This window comes from Aythya marila (assembly GCF_965140915.1).
Source record: "Aythya marila genome assembly, chromosome: 1".
NCBI classification, from domain to species: domain Eukaryota; kingdom Metazoa; phylum Chordata; class Aves; order Anseriformes; family Anatidae; genus Aythya; species Aythya marila.
In genome coordinates, this window is record NC_139042.1 from 21,848,742 (window position 1) to 21,868,974 (window position 20,233).

At 43.7% G+C, this 20,233-nt stretch overlaps 1 protein-coding gene across 1 annotated transcript in view; it reads right to left on the bottom strand.

Annotated features, from left to right (window-relative positions):
- FLT1 (fms related receptor tyrosine kinase 1) overlaps positions 1–20,233 on the bottom strand; it is a 108,239-nt gene that overhangs the window by 16,054 nt on the left and 71,952 nt on the right. The window contains exons 14-19 of the mRNA XM_082778650.1: positions 19,139–19,285; positions 17,220–17,351; positions 11,899–12,005; positions 8,642–8,780; positions 4,019–4,123; positions 638–751 (exon numbers count right to left, since the gene is read on the bottom strand). Of these exons, the coding sequence (XP_082634776.1) occupies positions 638–751; positions 4,019–4,123; positions 8,642–8,780; positions 11,899–12,005; positions 17,220–17,351; positions 19,139–19,285 (744 nt within the window). The remainder of the gene's footprint in view (positions 1–637; positions 752–4,018; positions 4,124–8,641; positions 8,781–11,898; positions 12,006–17,219; positions 17,352–19,138; positions 19,286–20,233) is intronic.

Sequence of the window (20,233 nt, forward strand, 5' to 3'; positions counted from 1 at the left end):
CACTGGCCATGCTAGCAAAAACTAGCACTGCTTCTGAAAACGAAGGACGGGCCTAGTTTTGAAAGCTGGGTCATGACCCTGGGCCCTGAGGGACCCTCCATTTCCTCTTCGGTCGGTCGGAGTTCAGACTGGAGTCCCGCAGCCCACACACGCTCATTGAGCTAAAATAGGTGACATATCTAAAACAAATGACTACTCTCACTGGCCCTTTGATTTTCTTAGAGGAATCATGAAGGATTTTACAATAGTTGCCTTGTGACTCATCATTCAGGGCCAGCAGCTGATATCCCTTGCTCCCAGCCTTCCCAGATCACGTTTAACCTGAGCTTGAGCTTTGAAGTGAGTGAGATGAAAGCCAACAAGTGGCTCCTTATTCAGCATGGCTCTATATTCACACTTCACGTGTTAACACCAAGAGAAAGTTTAAGGAGGGAAAATGTTTAATCATGTCATTAAATGAACATAAATCTTTATTTCTCTTCTTTTTTTTTTCTTTTTTTTTTTTTTTCACTAATCACAAGATGAGTTTGAATGTTTCAGGTTAATAATTTGACCTCTAGATGAAAAGCAACAGGGTTAGCTGACTGGTACTGGGAGGTAATTCAAAACCATTTTCAATGCAGTGCAGATTTTTTACCTCCATTTTTTGTGCATGCTCCCAACAAATTCACAATATTGAGATGATGGCCAATGTGGATCAGGATTTTCAGCTCAGTCATCAGTGCCTTGTATTCACTTGCTGTGGCCCCTTCTGTAAATGCAAAATAAAATCAATGTGAAAAGGCAAAGAATTGGTCTTGGTGAGCTTTACCACTTTTTGTCACTTTCCACTTCCATTGTTGGGGGTACTTCGTGTGCTAATGTTCCTTTTCTATTCCTCCCTTCCCAGCATCCTCATACTTGCAATAAAACCCATAAAAAGAGTCAGGCAGTCAACTTCCTCCCAGTAGACTCTGTTATATTTAGAACAAGAGAAATTTTTCACATGAATAGTTTTGTACTTTAAGCCAAAAAATGAAAGAAAAAATAAAAAGGGATTTCAAGACTATAATTAACTCCATCCGAAGTAGGTTTCAGCTGACCTGACTTCAGCTATCTAATAGTTATGTACTAGCTTGAATTAATTAACCTCTCAAGGAGTCAGTGGTAAGAGCAAAATATTTCCAGGATCTGATGCAGCCCTCAACATTAGCCATTTATGTAAAGGGAAGAGATAAACCACCCTTTGGTAATAATTCTCTGATTCTGTTCATTGTGCAGGAAGCCTGAAATTAGACCAGGCACACAAATTCTACATGGTTGAAGTTAGGGGACTACATCTCACCCTTACCGGTAAAGATTAATATTAATTATAACAATAACAATGTAAGAAATTCCACAACTAAACATGAAAATTTCTACTTAGTCTCAAGCATAACTTTTCATTCCCTACAAGCAGTTTTTTTTTTTGGTTGTTTTTTTGTTTGTTTGTTTGTTTGTTTTGTTTTTGTTTTCCTGCATAATTTCATTTTGGCAAGAAAACAAGAAAAATAAATAGTCCTTTGTGTAGACCCAAAAGGACTGAAAACTTCAGTGACACCAAGAGTTAAGAATGGTCCAGTGCAAAGAGCCTGGAGTTAGGTCTTAGAGGGCTTGGTTTCAACATCTGATTGGAAACAGATTTTCTTGGTGGCCCCCCCACAAAACTTGTCATCTAACCAGTAACCCACTATTTATCTGTATAGGCGGTGACACTTTTCCTCCACCTCATGGGAATTCTGTGAAAACAAAGCTCATGAATGCCCCCAAAGTTCCTGGATAACCTAGTGAGGACAGAAGGAATGGGACAGGTCTTTCCTAACTTCAGGTGCCTGTTGTGAAGGTGCCTACAGAGGACCTAGTCACCACAAGCTCTCTTTGTAGCCAGCAGAACAAAACATGTGCAGGTGTCCCCACATGGAGTGATCTGCCTTAGGATGGGATGGCATGTTGTTTCTTGCCACTGACAATAAAGGGAGTTTGGGTGACTGGCTTGGATGCAAGCCTCTACCCTGAATGCACACACACATGAATCCCACCATGAAGGTTTCCTGCAGCTGCCATCTGCTCCCATCTATTCCAGGAGCAGCCCTGCTGCCTTTGTGGTGCTGGCACAAAAAGCCTACTGATGTAAATAAAGAAATGTTGAATTTGACAGACCACTCTGCCAGCTCATCTGTCTGCGTGTTGGCAAAACAGCTGTCACGCAGGGCCAGGAGATGACCCAGGTGACAGGCCATCCTCTGAAACCAGTGACACAGATAGCTATTGGCCCATTGCTGCAGAATGACCAAAGATTTGTTTTGTTTTGTTTTGTTTTGTTTTGTTTTGTTTTATTTTATTTTATTTTATTTTATTTTATTTTATTTTATTTTATTATTTTTTCTAGACTTGCTTACTGCAGGATATTTGTTCATTTTGCATCGGCCAACAAGGTTTTTCTTAGCTTTTTAAACATGATCGAGGAGACAGGTTTGCAACCCTGTCAGCTGAAAATTCCCTCCTTGGGGTGCCACCCTCTGCTAAAGCATTTGATGTAATACTACAGAACAAGCCTGTTGAGAGCAGTACCAAGACGGCAAAACCAACAGGGCATATAACTGTCAGGTCACTGCCAGCAAGAAATGATCTGATGAAGCTATTTCAGGTAGAGCATTGCAGGGACAGGCTGTAGGTCTGGAAGTACCCCTTCAAGGGCTGGAAGTAATAGGTGCAGATCTGCTAACTCTGATAGACAAGTGGGCAGCTGTGAAACTGGGAGCCCGTGGTTAGGAAGGTTGTATTCAAACCATGTCTCAGCTGAACCATCTGAGAGCATCGGGGATCCAGCAGAACAGAGGGGATGTGTGCTGGCAGAGAGCAACACTGAAAAGGATTCAGAGATTAAGGGGGATGAAGCAATGCAGCATAAGATCCCAGAGCAATGAAAGAAAAAAAAAAAAGTAACAAAAATAATAAAGCAACCTGATGTGATCCTTAGCTATATAAAGAAGGGAAAGCTGTATGCACAGGAAGGGATGTCACCAGGGCTCTGGGTTAGGGAATTCAGCCATGGCTGCTGCAGGCTGCTACTGAATATCATCCTGCTTGCTAACTTCCCAAATGCCCCCCTTAAATCGATTAGGGTCTTCGTCCTTCCTGCTCCAGTGATAAAATCACAGGGAATAGCTGGAAGATGATTTCACTTTGGGAAGAGCGCTGGTGTGTGAAGAGCGCTGGTAATTCACTTCCCAGCCTGTGTGTCAGCATCCTATACACCATGAAACGAGCCTGCAGACGGGTCGGAGAGGATGCACCTGCACTGCAACTCAGAGATTTAAACTACTCAATCTGTTTAGCTTAATAGAAGGGGCCTTCAAGTAGAAAAATTACTGTGTTTTAGGTAATCTAATGGAGAATGTTAGAACGAGAAGCTAAAGCCAGACGGATGTAAATTAGGCACAAGGCACCTGTTTTTAACAATGAGATGATTAATCGTTGGAACTAATGACCAAGGAAACTATGAGAGCTTCTATACGAGCCTCTTCACATCAAGGTGGATGCTTCATGCTTCAGCTGAGGTTCATTTACTGTGATCATTACAGGGTGAATATAGCATAGTGGTTCAACATAGGATACAGAGGAAATCTAATTCCCAATTCTGATCAGGCAAAAATGGCTTTTTCATTCTTTGTGACATATGGAATAGAGGAACCAAAATTTCAAAAAATAAATTAAAATCAGGCTATCAATTCTCTAAGGGCATCTGAAACTTTCTCATATATTGTGTGGCAATTTATTGCATTTTTTACTGTGAGTGTAATTTCAGAACAATTTCATTGTTCTGCCACTTCTGGAAAACTTTGGTGCACCTGAAAGTTGGAGTACACATTCTGGAAGCTTCAGAGAGTTAGTGGTAGTAGGATAACATCACATACTCTTGCTTTAGATAGAATCATATTAAAAGCGAGACACGATATAGTGCATCATTTTTTTCCAGCCCAGCTTTGCAGCAAGATACCTTTCAGCATTTTCACAGCAACTATTCTGCACGTTGGTGATTTCTTAATTCCAAAAGCAGATGCTTGTACCACCTTTCCAAAGGCTCCGTGTCCAAGTGACTTTCCTGTAAAGAAAATAAATTATAGAGACATTCTGCTAAAAAAGAAATCTTGTTGGTTAATTAATTAATAAATAATGAATTGAAGAAAGGTCCTTACAATGAGTCATATATACACTACACGTATATTCCTAACATAAAGGTATTTGGAGTTGTTTTTTTGTTTGTTTTTGAAGCATAAGCAGATGTTGGAAGACACGGTCATTGAAAGGAATAGGTGATGTGATTGAAAATAATGCTAAATGAACACAACCATTCAGTGGATGTACGCTGGCTTCTGACCCTATTTTTCCAGTCTAGTTCTGCCATCAGGAAGGTTTGCTCCTCCATTCTCTGAGCACACTGTACCATACGGAAGGCTGTGACACTGTTAATTATGTCCCCGACAAGTTAGGGCCACAGCCTAAACTCACACATACACAGAGATGCAGATTGATGAGACCTTCCCATTTGCAAAATGAGGCCTGGAGGGATTCAGTGAGAGAGGACCAGGAGTGACAAATGGTGGGCTGGTTGCTCCATGGTGGGTACGATGATTCCAAGTGCCCAAAAGCAGACATTTGTCCTATGGTATCATCACAATGCTGCCATCAGACTGCAGGAGAAGTACCCAGAAGCCCTTGAAAGAAATCAGCGGGCATGAACAATATTTTCCGGCAGTAGAAGCTGAGTGTCCTTTTCCTTCATGTTCAGGAGCAGTAAACTTTTATTTATTTATTTATTTATTTTTGGTGGGCATTTTAAGCCAATCTTATGATCTCCACAGCTTCATTCATGACTTGTTAATGTTTGAAGCAGACATGGTTGACTTCCTCTTTGACTCCATGCTCACATGGACAGGACTGGACACTTTTGCCCTTCCTGCGTAGGTGGTGGAGTTTTGATCAGAGAGATGCTATCCTGTCAGTGAGTAAAGAACTTCATATCCAAGCAACTCATTTCAGGCTGTACTTGTGCTCCAGTTTCAGCAGAATTCAGGCAACTCGGAGTCTAACAAGAGTGTAGCAGCTGAATTTGCAGTGTAGAGGAGAAGAGCAGAAAATAAAGGGCAGCTTTTCATACAAAACCAAAGGACAAGATATGCCACTGAGGTCACATTCATTTCTCAGATATGTGCATATAACACAGCCATCTTCACAGGACAATTTCCTTTTTCTATGATGGAAATCTAAACCAGAAGAGATGAATCACTTCAAAAGTCACTTCAAAAGGGCTCTGTTTGACTGGCTCTGACTTGAATGCCTACCTTCTCAATGTCTATAGCTGCGAGAGATGAATCACACCCAGACACCCAGAAGCAGAGAAAAAGAACTGCTGCCAGATCTAAACTAAACTAAATAGATACTACCTTTTATATTTGTATCATTTCTAAACTGCAATTCCCAGTATGTCTGTCAGTAGAAGACAAGTAGCATATGTTACTAAAGCAGGGGAATACACATTGTGGGGGATGAAAAGAGACCACAAAACAAAACAAAAAAATGGATTTTGTTTTCCCCCAGAATTGCAGAAATATTTTTTTTTTTTAACAGCAAACAAAAACCATAAAGAACTTAATCTTCATGGCTGAAAAGCACCCACAGACTCAGCCTTGGTTTGTGAAAGGCTTTGAGTTTTACACTCAAATACATGTGGATCAGTGTGTGTCTTTGAAGATCTCCAGTCATTGTCTTTTTCAGTTATTGCATATCGCTTCTTCATTCAGCAGATTTATCAGGGAAGCAATATTAACACAAAGGACTCAGTTTTCTGGGTGCACTGATGTTCTTCATCCTTAGTGTGTTGACTGTTCATGGTTTGTACAAGGTGAAGCTGTGATCTGAAGTTCTATAAAACTCACCATACCTTTGTTCAAACCGTAGCTTTAATCAGTTTCCATCACTGCTAACTCACTTCCCACATCAAGATAACCTACTTAGTCACCACTTGGAAAACATACCAGTTAGCTCATAAAGCTACACAAAGCTGCTAACCTTTCATAAAGGAGAATGAGCGCTGGAAACAACACTTCCTTCTCCAAACAACGACTGTGATTTACTGGGGAGCTGTAATAACACTTGATGTATTGCTCTTTGTTGCTCTGCTATTGTTTAGTACTACGCTAAATTTGAGAGCAGAATAGGGCTGCTCTAAATTTTCAGTGCTCTAAATTTTCAAACTCTGGTTTAATATAGAGATTGCGTTAAGGACTAATCCTAACAGCTTGTCCTTGGAAAAACCCCTTATGTGGACAATTAAAGTAATTAAAAATTATTAAACAGAGCAATTAAACAGAGCTATTAAGATGGCCAACCACCTAAGCAGCCAGCTTGTCGCAGTCCCCAAGCAACTACACTTTCCAGGTTCAGAGTAACTCTCAGGTATGAAATGCAGCATTTTCATCCAGACCAAGGAAATGAAATGCTCTACTTAAGCTTTCTCCAGTTGACTTTGGTTTCCTGGGGGCAATTCAGAACTCATTGATGTGAACAGCCCCTTCAAAGGGTTTTGGATCAGGATGTTTCTATTTCCATCCCATTTTAACTGGGTTCTTCAGCAGCTTTTTTTTTTTTTTTTTTTCCTTGTTTTACATCCAACACGCTGCCCCGTGCCAGCAGCCTGGGTTTGAGGTGGCAGGCACAGGGAGTCATTTACCCCTGGTGTGCCTACCAGTCACACCAGAGCCATGGGGCAATACTCCTTCGGGTCCTGCCCACAGCATCAGTAGCTTGTGACCTCTCATGGATTAGGATGGTTGAGCCCAAGAGCAAGGTGAGAAATACAAAATAGGTCAACACTGATGTTGGACTACAGCATTGTCACCAACCACACTGAAAATGACTTGTAGCACCAGCATTTTTCTATCTAACAAAAAAGATAACATTTTGATCTCAGTTGGGCTAATCTACACTGAATGTTAATTATCCAGCCTTCTGTGGTGCCCTTACGATGTTCTCTGTAACATCTGTTGCTCTTATGGTTGGAGGGAGAGTACTGTTGTGTAAGCACTGCATCACACCCGTGAGCTGTACGTGTGTGCTGAAGGAACACGTAGCAAGGGAGATGGGCTAAAAGTAGAGGCTTACTTTACAAAAGTTACAATAAATATGTATATTTGAGGATAAGTAGGTGGAAAGAGACAGACAGACATATCTGACGCTGGAAGGGGTTTCATTTCTAAGTTAAAAATATCTATTAAAAAAAACATAGAAGCATGTTCAGTGTTTGTGAGACTCTAATGCTTGGAGACTGCCAAGGTTATTCAAAGTCCGAGTATTCAAAGTGCCGTGTAAGCAGGACTTGCACTGAGCTAATCTAGCATACTGCACATACCCAGCTTCTCCGAATCTGGTTCTCATTCATTGTCAGCATTCTTTGTTTGTTTACACCAGTTCTTCCACTTTTAACTCATTCTCTGGTCATCATTCCTCACCTCCAGACTCTACATACCAGCCCTGTGAGATGTGGCTTTTCCTCGGTGTTTACATTCCTTCTCTGCTTGATTCTTTCCATGGGATTTGCACAGAAATGTAGCATCGCATAAAGCAGAGATCACGATGTCTGCACATCGAGCTCTTGGTCCATCGTTGTAAGAAAACTATTTGAAGATTGAAGACACTCCAAGACAAGGTTATGTCTCAGCATTCCCAGAATTGCGTCCGACAATTATAAATGACTAGAGGTATATTTCAGCTGTGCTTATCCACATCTGGTCACCTTGTGACTTCTAGCAGGAGAATTAAGTGTGATGGTAACCGTACTCATGTTTTAATTACCCATAGCCCCTGATCCCTGAAGGGCAAGAGGAATCTGTTGTGGCTCCTAGCTGAAGTGCAGGGATTTTCTATCCCCAGCTGTAGGACCAGTCTGATGCTTGTCTGAAGGAACAAACAGCACTATAGCAACAGCCTGTGTTTATCACTGATTTTTTAAATGTTGACCCTTTTGCTGAAGTTTGTGTGGTTTCTGGAAGAACTCCTTAGCTCGAAAACCTGATCCCTACCCTCCTGCTTTCCTCGTCAGGCCCAGGCTGGGCTAAGCAAGCCAGGAATGCTCCCAAGCCCATGCCTTTCAGTGGGGCATCCATAGGCGAGCTAGCCTGCAGGTTCAGAGTTTCCATGGATATTTATTTATGCAGGGACTCGTATGTCACATTCTTGCACTTTATGGTGCACTGACAAGAATGTCTATAAATCTGCAGCACAGAGGGAAAACAGAGAGAGTGGGCTGGAGGGAGGAGGAAAGGAGGAAACTGGGAGGGGCAGACTATAATGACCCATTTCTGCATTTTTATTTTTTTTTCTCAGATGAGCATATACCAGGTTACAAGGGAAGAAATTTCCAGTAAATGTCAAAGGTATGGAAAGTTAGTCACAGTTGGCAAGTCCTAAATGTTCTGATTCAGTCAGGGAACAGGACACTTGCATGAAACCTTGCTGGACATGGTGTCCCATGTCCAAAATACACCCAGCTCCTTCACGCCTATAGGTACACCAACACCTCACTCAGAAGCCACATACAGAACGTGAATCATGTCAACATTACCTAGTTTCAGCCTTTCCCGTGCAATCTCCCACTTGCTGGCATCATAAGGCAGACGTTCACATTGCTCATCCAAGGGCACTTCGTCCGGATCCATGATGATGGACAGGTAATGGTTGGTCTTCGTCTCGGAAGAATAAGGCTAAGGAACAAAGAGTATTTCAAAATGACAAGGAGGATGGCAGTATCTGTCAGTACCTTCCTCTTTGGATCAAGGCTTCTGAGTTAATTCTGCCTGTAGGGCTGCATTTCACAGCCCAGTGGAGGGTTTAGTTAAGCTCCCTTTGGCTTATTTCAATGTTACAAGCTTCTTTTTTATGTAAAAGAAAATCCTTCCTCTCTCTTTTCCTATGTAACTTATCAGTTTCCTCAGTGAAATCTATGTGTATCTGTATTGACATATGGCTTTATGATACAGGCCCTCTGCACAGACAAGAGAATTATTTTCTTCAAATGACTAAACATTGCTGTTAAAAATAACTTTCCTTCATGATTGTGCAAAGCCAGAAGTGGCCATATGCAACAGATGGAGCTCAACTGCCAGTGTTTATTTTTTCTATATACCCAGCAGAGATAGGTCATATGTGGTTAGAAGTTTTGCAAGAACAGTCACCAGGAGACTAGATGTTACACATCTCAGAAACTGTTTATAAATTTTTAGAATTTTTCATTACTTTGATATCATTTCTTACAAATTTACTGAAATGACGGGAAATTGGTGGAATTCATAAATACCTCGATATGAACACGTAACTTAAAATTAATTTTCCAGGCATTCAGTTTCTAGCGAACAAATGGATTATCCACTTCACATGAGAAATTTTGGACTCGACGAGCCTTCTGGGTCCTTTCCAACTCAGGATATTCTATGATATTCTAAATATAAGGAAAAATGAATCTAATCTCAAAGTTTTCTGCAGCCCATCCTTTTCCACTTTGAAGTGTATTTTTCTTTAAAGAGCACTGAGATTGTTACTCTAATCCATTAGACTTCTCTTGATGCAGGAAGTGCTGATATTTCTAGAGAAAAAAAAAAAAAAAAAAAAAAAAAGCCTAATGTTTGCTCTAATTTCCAGGCTATTAGCTCAAAGTTATGGAAAATCTGTTGACCGAGATTATTCACACTAGTTTCCCTAAACTCACAGAAACAGCATATGAGCATATAAACGAACACACAGGTATGTCTACATGGATTTTTATTGTTGCTCTGACTGTCCTCTGTGACTTTCAGCTTTCCTCCTCTACAGCCTGGAAATATGTCCCTACTACATGCATTTCCAGGCATTTATTTGAAAAGGATGTTGCTGGCTTTGTATGCTTTGGTTACAAACATAACTAGATTAAAATGGCAGTAGCTAACAGCTCCTGCTTTGGTTGCTTTTCACAATCCCAAGAACCCAGAAAGTCAGTCCCAGGAAGGATTACAGTGATGCCTGGAGAAAAGTCAGGAGGCACAAAGCCTGGCTCCAAACCCTCCACTGTCCCTGGATGGGACATGGATAAGTGGGATATGGATGGAAACAGAGGCTTGTGAGGTGCTCCAAAAAGTAGCATTTTTTACAGAGATGTGTGCCAGACTGCTTCTAGCAGTCACTTTAGAAGAGATTTTAGGTGGACCCACCTCAAAGAGCAGTAGGAGAGTGGGAAGGTGCAGAAAACTTCCTATGTTTCTCCATTCAGACTTACTGAATAACAAACCTTTGGCACAATCAGAGCTTGAAAACAACATTTTGAGTGGCAATGAACTATTAAGCATATCATTTGACCCTGTATGCGTAACAGTCAGGCTTTAAGAAAATGCTGTTTTTCAAAGAGCACTGAAGATTTTTTTTTTTTTTCATCATTTGTATATGCAATTTAATTCAGAGCTAATTCTAGAAGTAAATCCTTGAGACTAAGAGTTGGTAACAGAAACACAGAGAAGACCATAAACACAGACTGATGCTAGTTGGAAAGGCTTGTCTGGAAAAAAGCCTTCACTTGTCATCTAGTTTAAATCCCTTGCTCTGTAGCAAGAAGGATTATTTTTGTTCTCAGTCAAGAATCTAACAAACAAATGACAACAACAAAAAAATCTGCAACTCCTTGCTACTTTTAAAACTTGCATTTTTCCAATGGCTGAACCCACAGCTTTGCAGTCCTGTTACGAATTACTTTACCATTACTGATGAGAAATCAGAACTGGTCCCAAATGCTTTGTTGTCTCTGTACAGGTATAAAGTTTCTCCACAGCTTTAACCTTTACTTTTCTCTCCCCCCAAGCAGTCTCCCATGCATTTCTTCTTATAAAAGCTTGCAGCTGTGGGGAGGCAGGAAGGACAACTGCTGTCCTACAGCCCTGGTCCTGCACTCCCATCAGTCCACAGAAGTTCTCCATCTAAAACCTAAAATGCAGGCAGGCTGAGATGAAATGGTTTTGCAGGCTGAATTCAGCTTTTCACACTCAGCCAGCTGGAGCACATCCAGCTGTGGGGGCTGAGAAAGGACACCCAGTGCCTGCCCAGCCAGGCGATGGGTGCAGCCAGGGCTCAGTGCTGCTGGGCGGTGGGAAGGGGGGAAAGGGGCTTGTGTGGCCCTTCCAGGTCTCTTATCCTGCATTGAACCCCATTGTCCCAGCAACTCCTTTCCCTCAAATTCTTCTGTGCCCATGAGATGCTCCAAGGTCCTTCTGCACTGCAGCAATGTTGGATTTTTGGCGCTGACCTGTGGGTTTAGGGGTGGCACGGTGGGCTGTCAGCAGAAAGGAGAGCTAAAACATCCTGGGCACTCTTGGATGAGAAGAAGGGCAGCTAATGTTATCACGCTGATACAGGAGTATCTGTATGAGAGAATGCCCTGCCAAAACAACCTCGCTACAACATCATCTCACCAGTGATGTAACTGTACCAGACACTGTGCACACACCAGACCTCACCGGGTCTGTGAGTTTCTGTCATTCCTCCTCACTCCCATCTTCAAAGATGCTGACGTGCCAAACTCCCACAGCTTTTAAAGGAATGGGGATGCCTTTGGTGGGAGGCAGGCACCCAAATACTTGCAAGCCTGAGAGTCTTGCCCCCTGCCCAGCTTTGCTTACTCACACCCAGCCCCATGAGTCATTCCCTGGGCATCCGTCTGCAGCCTGGTGGTGATTGCACAGGGAGTCACAGTGAGTGAATCCCAGTTTTTGTATTCCTAGTGACCTCAGTAGCCTGGGAATAAATTTTTAAGATGATGGAGAGTCAGACACAGCTGGGATCTCCCCCCCATCGCAGCCTTACCCTCTTCAGCTTGCGTATGAAGAGGGTCAGCAGGAGCCAAAAGAGCGTCGCAGCCACACAGGTACAGGTCAGGGTTATCAGCTCCAGGTTCGACCTCTCTGGTGTGCCTGAGAAAATCAAGCAGCAAGCATTTTAGAAAAGGACCCGCAAAGCCAGGTGTGGTTTGTGGTTCTCTGCCATGAAAATAAAATACCAGGAAGGACCAGCTTTTATTCAATGGAGCATTAATCGCTGTTTGGACTGGAAAAATAAGGTCTCCTCAGCACAGCCGTTGTACTGAATGCAGCAAAAAGGCATAAGATCCATCAGGAAACTTTTTGGTAAAAAGTCAGCCCTTCTTAGGGGTGCAGGAGATGCAGCTGACCAGGTGAGGGATGGCCTGTTAGATGATCATTTCCTTTTGAGTTGGAAATACAGCTGTGGGGTATTTTTAGCCATTTTTTTTTTTTTTTTCTCTGTGTGAGAATGTGTGTGGGCCTGCTCATGCAGTTTCATGATACAACAGCGAAACCCATCTGGCCAAGTCTGCATCAGAGAGAGGAGCAGAGGGCAGGGAAACACTCGGTCCTGAGCTGTGCCAGGAGCTTGTGCTGCTGCATGCACCCGTGGCTCCAGTCCTGCTGCCTGGGTTTTGTTGCCCAGGGGGTTTTCTGCCTCTCCCTGGGCACTGTGCCTGCTCCAGCACAGCCAGGGGAGCCCCTTCATGCTGATTGCTGAGCCCTGCTGCACAGCCCTCACTCAAAACCTCACTGGGGATGCTCAAAGGGTCATGGCATGGCTGGCAGGAGTCCACGAGCCTTCCTGGGCAGGAGTCCACAAATCTTCATATGGTCTGGATGGATCAGGAGGAGCAGGAGCTCGGGGCTCAGCCCAAACCTCCATCCCATGGTGACCCAGCAGGATCCGTGCCCTTGGGTCTCCTGCGGTCACAGCCGTGGCTCCCCAGGGGAACACGAGGCCCGTGCCATGCCCAGCGGAGCTGGCAGAGCCTGGCTGGCAGGGAGCACAGAGGGCTCTCCAAACCCCAGAACAAATCAAACACAGGAAGGGAAAAACAAAAAACAACAGCAACAGAAAAGGAAGCAGTGAGAAAACATGAGCATTAGAAATCTGGAGAGTATTAGAGCTGACTGACAGATTAAAAAAAAAAAAAATCCAAAATAAAATTCACTTCAGACTGCCACTTAGGGACTCATAAAATGTTTTTGGAGCAGTCTGTTTTGCAAATCCTGTGATCGTGTCAAAATACCATGCTTCCCACAATATGTTTGCCATCCGACTGGTAGCAAATGCAAGAAGAAATCATGCTCTGCCTCTTATTCTGATACACCCTCTGGAGAGAGAAAACGAGAGGACAAGAAGGAGTAATTCTGAACAGGATTTCACAGCAGTTTTGTCAACTCCACTGGCAGCACTTTCAGGCCCCAGGCGGCTTGGTGTTGCTCCTGACAAACGAAGAAGGGAGGAGTAACATCGCGCTGGTGGGCTCACCAGGGAACAGAGAGGGAGGTGTGACCTGGTTTGGGGCAAGCCTGCTGAGTTTTGTGCAGAGTTTAAATGGCTTCCTTTAGCTGTGGCTTGACTAGCACAACACCTAAGTATTTAATCTCTAAAGGTGATGCATCTGGCCCTGTGTCTGAAATTCTGCAGGCACATCCATTCTGGAGTTTTGAGGATAAAGCTTTTTGAAGGAAAACACAACTGAAAGTGGATGTACCTATTTCAACAAAATAACATGAGTGTTTTCAAAAGCATGAGCATTTTTAAAGGACTTAATTTAAATACGGGCTGTAATGATGGCAAAGATGACACAGCCTGAGACAGCTTGCCTATCTGCTATCATCCGGCTTCCCTTTTACACGGGGATCTGCTCCTCCTGCCTCTGAGTAGCACCCGTGCAGATGGCAAGTAACAGCCTCTAACGCTTGCTCAGCAGATCCTGGAGGGGCTGATGGTTCATTTCTTGCCACTGTTCCATATGGCAGGGCTCATGAAACCTGTGAGACACAACACAGCCGCCCCTGGGTGGGAGGCAGCAGCTTCCCCATGGCTCCTCTATGTGGGAGTTGGTGAAGAGATGCAAAGGCCCTGTCTGTGACATGCCCCAGTGGCTTTAGGAAACCAGAACAAACTTCTCCAGTTTGGGCTTGGGTTGGGTTATAAACATTAGGTTCCTGATCTTGTTAAAGCCTGGCAGCCAGAGCTGGCTGAACGCCTTGCAGCGGGGTAGGAAAGGGCTTGATCTGACACAAAACAGGTAGGGTAGGGCACTCAGGTGTCAAGCAGGGAAAAAGCAATGGCTGAGACACCAATAGGTCTCTGCTGCACCTGAAGTGCCCCGTAACCCTACACTAATGGGTCCTGCCCTGCTTGACCCGCATGATCTTGTGGTCACAGCCCTGCAGAACCAGGAAAGGTGCTCAGAGATGCTGAAGGATTTCCAACCTTGTTGTTTTTTGCAATTTGGCCCATCCATCTCTGACTAGAGGTAGAGTTGATGATGATCATGGTTTGAGCTGGGGACTAGACTAGACACCTTCAGGGCTCTCTTCCAACCCACTTTGGAGATCCCCTGAAGTATCAGGAGTCTTAAGTGTCCCCTGATGTTTCTCTTATGGTCATCCACATAACCCAGGCTGAACCACGTTCAGTAAACAAGGGAATTCCAGATAAACTTCATGGAAACATTCCTGATGACTTCAGAATCAGAGTGGCCCAGAAAGCACAACAACTTTATGAGATACAAAGTCAGAAAGGTGGGTACATACAGAAATAGATGGTTAAATGAGAAGCAAACACCCTTTCCACAGTGTCAGAGCAGTTCAATGGATGCTTCACAAGTGTGACACTTTCCTTTCCCATCAGCAGGGATCACGTGAAGTTATGAAGCAATAGCTCTAATCCAGGGCATTTTGCTGGATTTGTTTGCTTGTTACAGGCCTGGATTTCGGTGAGTGTGATGGTCCTTCTTTCACCAGCACCCTTACACAGGTGGTTGCACTTCTGCCACCAGCTCTCTCACTGGCTCCCACTGGGAGCAGTGTTCCAGGGTCCCCAGGAGAAGTAAAGAGATGGCTTCAGCAGCAGCTGAGAGCAGTGCAGCAAAGCTGCCCGAGACAGCCTATGTCCCTTCCGTGTCCAGCAGCTTGTGCCACCATGGTCTGAGGGACACACTCCCCTCTGCCTGCTGGCTGCTCGTGCAGCCATTTCTTGTCCTTGTTCTTTCAGATTCACTGCCTCTCCAGCTCCTCAGCCAAGAACAAATGGACAGCTCGCTCTGACATATCCACAAACACAGCCCCTTGTCTCCTCAGACAGCCCTACAAGCACAGCTTCCAAACCAAACAAGGGCTGCGATTATTTAAAGACAGCCCTTGGATTCCACCATCCATTCATCCATGGCTGGTACAAAAATAACGCATTGTTTTATCTGTGAGCATAAGAATGTTTTTTCAGAGGAAATAAAAAGAGCAGACAGCTTCCTTCCTGGCTCATTTGCAAACGGCCCTTCCAATCTGCTCAGCACAGCCACCAACGTGGGGCGTTGCTCTGCTGCCTTTGATCTGGAGAGCCAGGGGATGGGGGACAGCTTTGTGGCAGTGGCACAGTGTGTGTGCTGAGAAAGGCAAGGAAGGGGTAAAACCTAGAGAGGGACCCATGTTAAAACCCTGATTTTGTCCCTTCAGGCTGATGGGAGGCTGGTGTTCCCCAAGAGGAGGACAGGGACTCCACTTTGGAGAAGACTGCCGGGTCTGGAGTGAGCAAAAACTCCTCCAGTGACATCCCTTCGTGCAGTCGGAAGAGAGGTGGTGGAAAGGCATTTTCCCTGATGATAACAGATAAGAAAATCTCTCTCTCTCTTGCATCTAGTCTCAGACTATAAATTTTAATACGGTAGACTTCATCTCCTGCTCGTCTAAGAGCTCCCATAGGAGTCACGCAAGCACATCGTCAGCGGTCCCCGCAGGGCATGTAACCAGAGAAGAAGCCTTCCTGGCTTCTGTCTTCATTTTCTCTGGTTCATGTGCAAGGAGATATGACTTCCTAGAAGCCATCTGACAGAACGAGTGTGGCTGAAATAAATAGCTGAGATACAATGATACAAAAATCAATACCATAATGAATTACATTGTCCAGAGCTATCAATTAGCCTTGGATGCATTGGACAGCTAGCACTTAAGGACAAGTCATTCTTTAAGTGATTACAATAGCTATTAAAACCCTAGCATTATTCAGAAAGAGATGGGGGTTTTTAACTCCTTGATTATACCCGTTAGGCTAGCCCACATGTACATATTCTTATCCCTGACCTTTTAAAAGAGCTTCATTTTATCGTCAATGATACCCATTAACTGGGGCTGCTGACAAACACGTGGCAGAAAATCAATACTGGTTTACCAGCTGTAATAGTCTTTTGCTGTAGGGCACTATCCAAATACTCAGCAGCATTCAGATACATTTAGCAATTCTATGAGAACAGCTACAAAGACATAATCCCTGCCTGAGAGACCAGGTGGTAATCAAACTGTCCTCTAAAAAGAGAAACTAAATGCACTTAGGACTATTTACTTAAAAATGAGATCAATAAGACAAGTTATGTAAAATTCTTACACAGCACTGACTTACATGGAGAGTGTCAACCTGCTTCTCCCATCTCATAACAAAGATATTCAACGAAACTGAAAAGTCACTGAATTAACCTTATTTTAATGCAATGTACAATTACTTAGTGGAAGTCACTGAGGTGACTCAGGTCTGAGTCAAGCTTGGCAGAAGGCAGAACAATGCTGGATGTTTAAAGGAATAGCAAAATAACTCAAGTAATGGCTACAGAAATCACTAGATCATACCTACTTCTTACAGTAAGTACCTTTAGAATGCATTTGTAGTTATTGCTAGGCTAAAATCTTCTGGTCTGATTTGGCAGTTCACTTTATATTGAAAATAAGCAAATGAAAATATCCCAGACCTCTACTTTTTGTGGAATTAACCTGAAATGGGAAAATGAGGGGGTAGGAGGGTGTTCCTTATTTTGTTTTTTGTTTGTTTTGATGATGCTAAATTTACATTTGTCTTCTACCCTGACCTGATCTTTGTTGGGTTGAAGCAATTCTTCTTTTTAGGTCAGTGTAAACACTCTCTGAGTTAGCATTTCCTGTTAGGCTTCCTTTCCAACCTGGTACGTTTCCCTCGCTAGGACTTCCTTCAGATTGCTGCTTTCAGAGCTCACCACATGCTCCCCAAGTCATACCCCCACCTTTCCAGCCAGAGCAAGAACATCACTCGGGCAAGCTTGCTCTTCCCATGTAATGCACCTTTACCTTGTACTGTGACATACGCTGAGCTCTCCACAGACCCTCTTAGGTTGGTGGCTATGCACTGGTAAAGTCCTTCATCCTCCTCTTTTACTCTTTCAATAAACAACATTCGGCTTCCGGGCCCTAAAATTATTCCTGTGAAATGAAATATTTTGCAATGAGCGGTAGCCAGGGGATAAACAAAAACAGGCACTTGTGTAATAATATCTGCTTCAAGTTTTTCCCAAAAGAAATCTGAGCCGCAGACTGCACAGCGCAGTGTTCTCTGCAAGAGAGCCAAATATGCTTGGAAGCTTTGGGAACCTTTTGGAAATTAGAGTTTACAAAACACTTGTGTGAGTGAAAAAGCTCAGCCTAAGGGAATTAACCTGGGAGCAGTTGGTATCTCGTGTACTGATTAGCACTGTGGTTGGACACTCGTCCAAGCGAGCTCCATAACATGTCTCCAAGTTTTAGAAAATGGGTGGTCTGTCCGCTTACCACTGCACTCACAAGAGCAGTTCCTTTGCAGAAGCAGTTCCAGCTTTGAGCAATCCCAAGCCCCAACTCACTTGCTCATGTGGCAGGGGACATTGGGCCTCTTCTCAGAAGGAGCACAGCCAATGCAAGGAAAGGTCCCATGAGGTGTACCCTAAATCACAGGAGTTACCTGAAGTTTTCAACACCTCTCTTATTCCAGCTGAGTTGACCCTTAAGCCAGCCTGGGTGATATTCCAGCAAGCAAGGAAGGGGCAGGCAGCAGATTTGGCCTTAGCCTGCCTTTCAAGAGTGATACAGGCAGGAAATGTGCAGTCAAGTACACACTTGTGCTTTTGGCTCCATCCGAACCACAGTCCCATTGAAGTGTACTCCCACCAGCTATTCCAGGCAGCTCACTAAAGTGCTCTGACCTACCCTGTAGAAATGTCTTCCTGGATCCTAACCTCATGTGTTGCATTACGCCCAAGTTAAGCACATAACATCCATTCTAGACAACAGTGTGAATAATGCACACTACAACTATGCAGCCGTGGTAAAACTTCACAGAATCTGGCTGTATATAAAGTTCAGTGACTGTGTTGGAAATCTGTGCATGCTTGCAATTCACTTTGACAAATACGCAGTTTTTTCTGTTGCCTTTACTCATGCCATAGCAATTTCCAATAAGACAAGACAGAACATCAAATACAAACTTTCTAAAATGCTGGTATTTAAGACTACACAGGGTTCAAGTTTCTACAGACCAAACCTCCTGAACCATTTTTGCTGAGCCCATAACATGACCTCATTGTGTGCTCCTGATTTGAATGTGCATGAATTTGCATGAGAAAGGTTTTCCTTTTTCCCCCCATCATTCATTTCCACCTGAAATCTCCAAGGATTGCTTCCATATCAGAGCTGGACGTGTAGCCTAAACTGATATTTGAAGCTAATTTGGACACAGCAGAAAACATCTCCCGATTTTTTTCCTGCAGTAGCAGCATGCCACCTGGGAGGCTGTTCCTTTCTGCTGCATGAAACATGGATTCCCCTGGTTCAGGCAGACACATTTCAATTTTAGGGACCACAGAGATGGAATTAGCCTGGCAATTGGGCTGTGAATCTAGAACAAACTTTGCATGTCTGGCCAGAGACTTCCCCTGGTACTCATACACACCTCACTCAAGCCTGGTTTTCTCCTGCCTATCTGTACTCTGGCCAAAACACCTGGTCTTTAGGCTCCCTCTATAGTAAATGAAGAGAAATAAAACAAGTCATCTGGAGGTGACTTCTAAAATGCAAAATGAGATATTTGTATCTATATTTTTCCCTCTGACTTCACAGTGGCCTGATGTGTCTACAACTACAGCTTGGTTGACATTTTGGAGTGCAAATGGTCACTGAAAGCACACAGGGCACAACAAAAAGTCTGTACAAGGTGGGGAGACATACAGAGCTCTCACCTGATTCTTGGTGTATTTCCTCATGGTTTTTAAGCCAGGTTATCTGGGGCTCAGGGATGCCACGAACCTGGCACTCCAACATTGCAGAATTACTGGTGTTCACCGTCTGATCCATGAGCTGCCGCAGCAAGGCTGGTGCCTCTTGAGCTACGAGACAAAATAACACCTCTGTTTTACATTCCTGTAACCTTGGAGGCTTAATTATCCTCCCTGCCAGCCCTTTACTGATGTTAGAGACTGCTATGGCTGTTCTATCAAGTCATTTGTTCATAGATCTAATTTACTGCTCCAGTTTGTGTTCGATGAGTGCTGAATACTCCTGTTACTCAGCAGGGGAAGTTTGTGATGGCCAACAAATACCCAACGTTGAACTTAACAGATTTACTCAGTTCCATTATCAACCACACTGGTTTATCAAAAGCACCACCTTCCTATGAAAGCATCAGAAGAAGCAAACCATGAGACCAAAGTTGTCAACAAACAGCAGGACACCCTTGTAGCAGAGCATCACCGATGGGACTGCACAGTACACTGTGATACCCATGAATGTGAATTTTATCATTTACTTACTTTAAAGAACACAATTATGAACTGCATTCAGTAAGCCCACACAGCCAAAAATGAGAAACGATGAGCACAAAAGCATTGTTATGTGTCCCAATGTCTTCACAAATTCTTCCACTTCTGCGTCTCACATATTTGGCTGAGCACACCAAGGCTTGGCCAAACCACACCACTGCTCGCCTGCCAAAGCTGCTCTGGTGAGGAATGTACTCATGTCCTCTGGCAGCCCACGGACGCTGGAAACCCCCATGGCAGGGGCCGAAGCTGAATGCTAGCACGCCAAGCATCATAGCGACACCGCTCCTGTTTCACTTTAATCTACCAAAATCCAGGCAAACACAATGCAATAAAACACGTCCATGACATTTAGTGACAGTGACTATTGGGAGCGCAGCTCATCTGTACTGCTTCTGCTCGAGGGCTGAGCAGAAGGGCATTTCAAAAACACTCTGTAGGCATCATGTCAAAGTCATCCCGGAAAGAAGCAAAACAACAAATCCCTCTTATCCTCTTTTCAGCACTTTACCACTC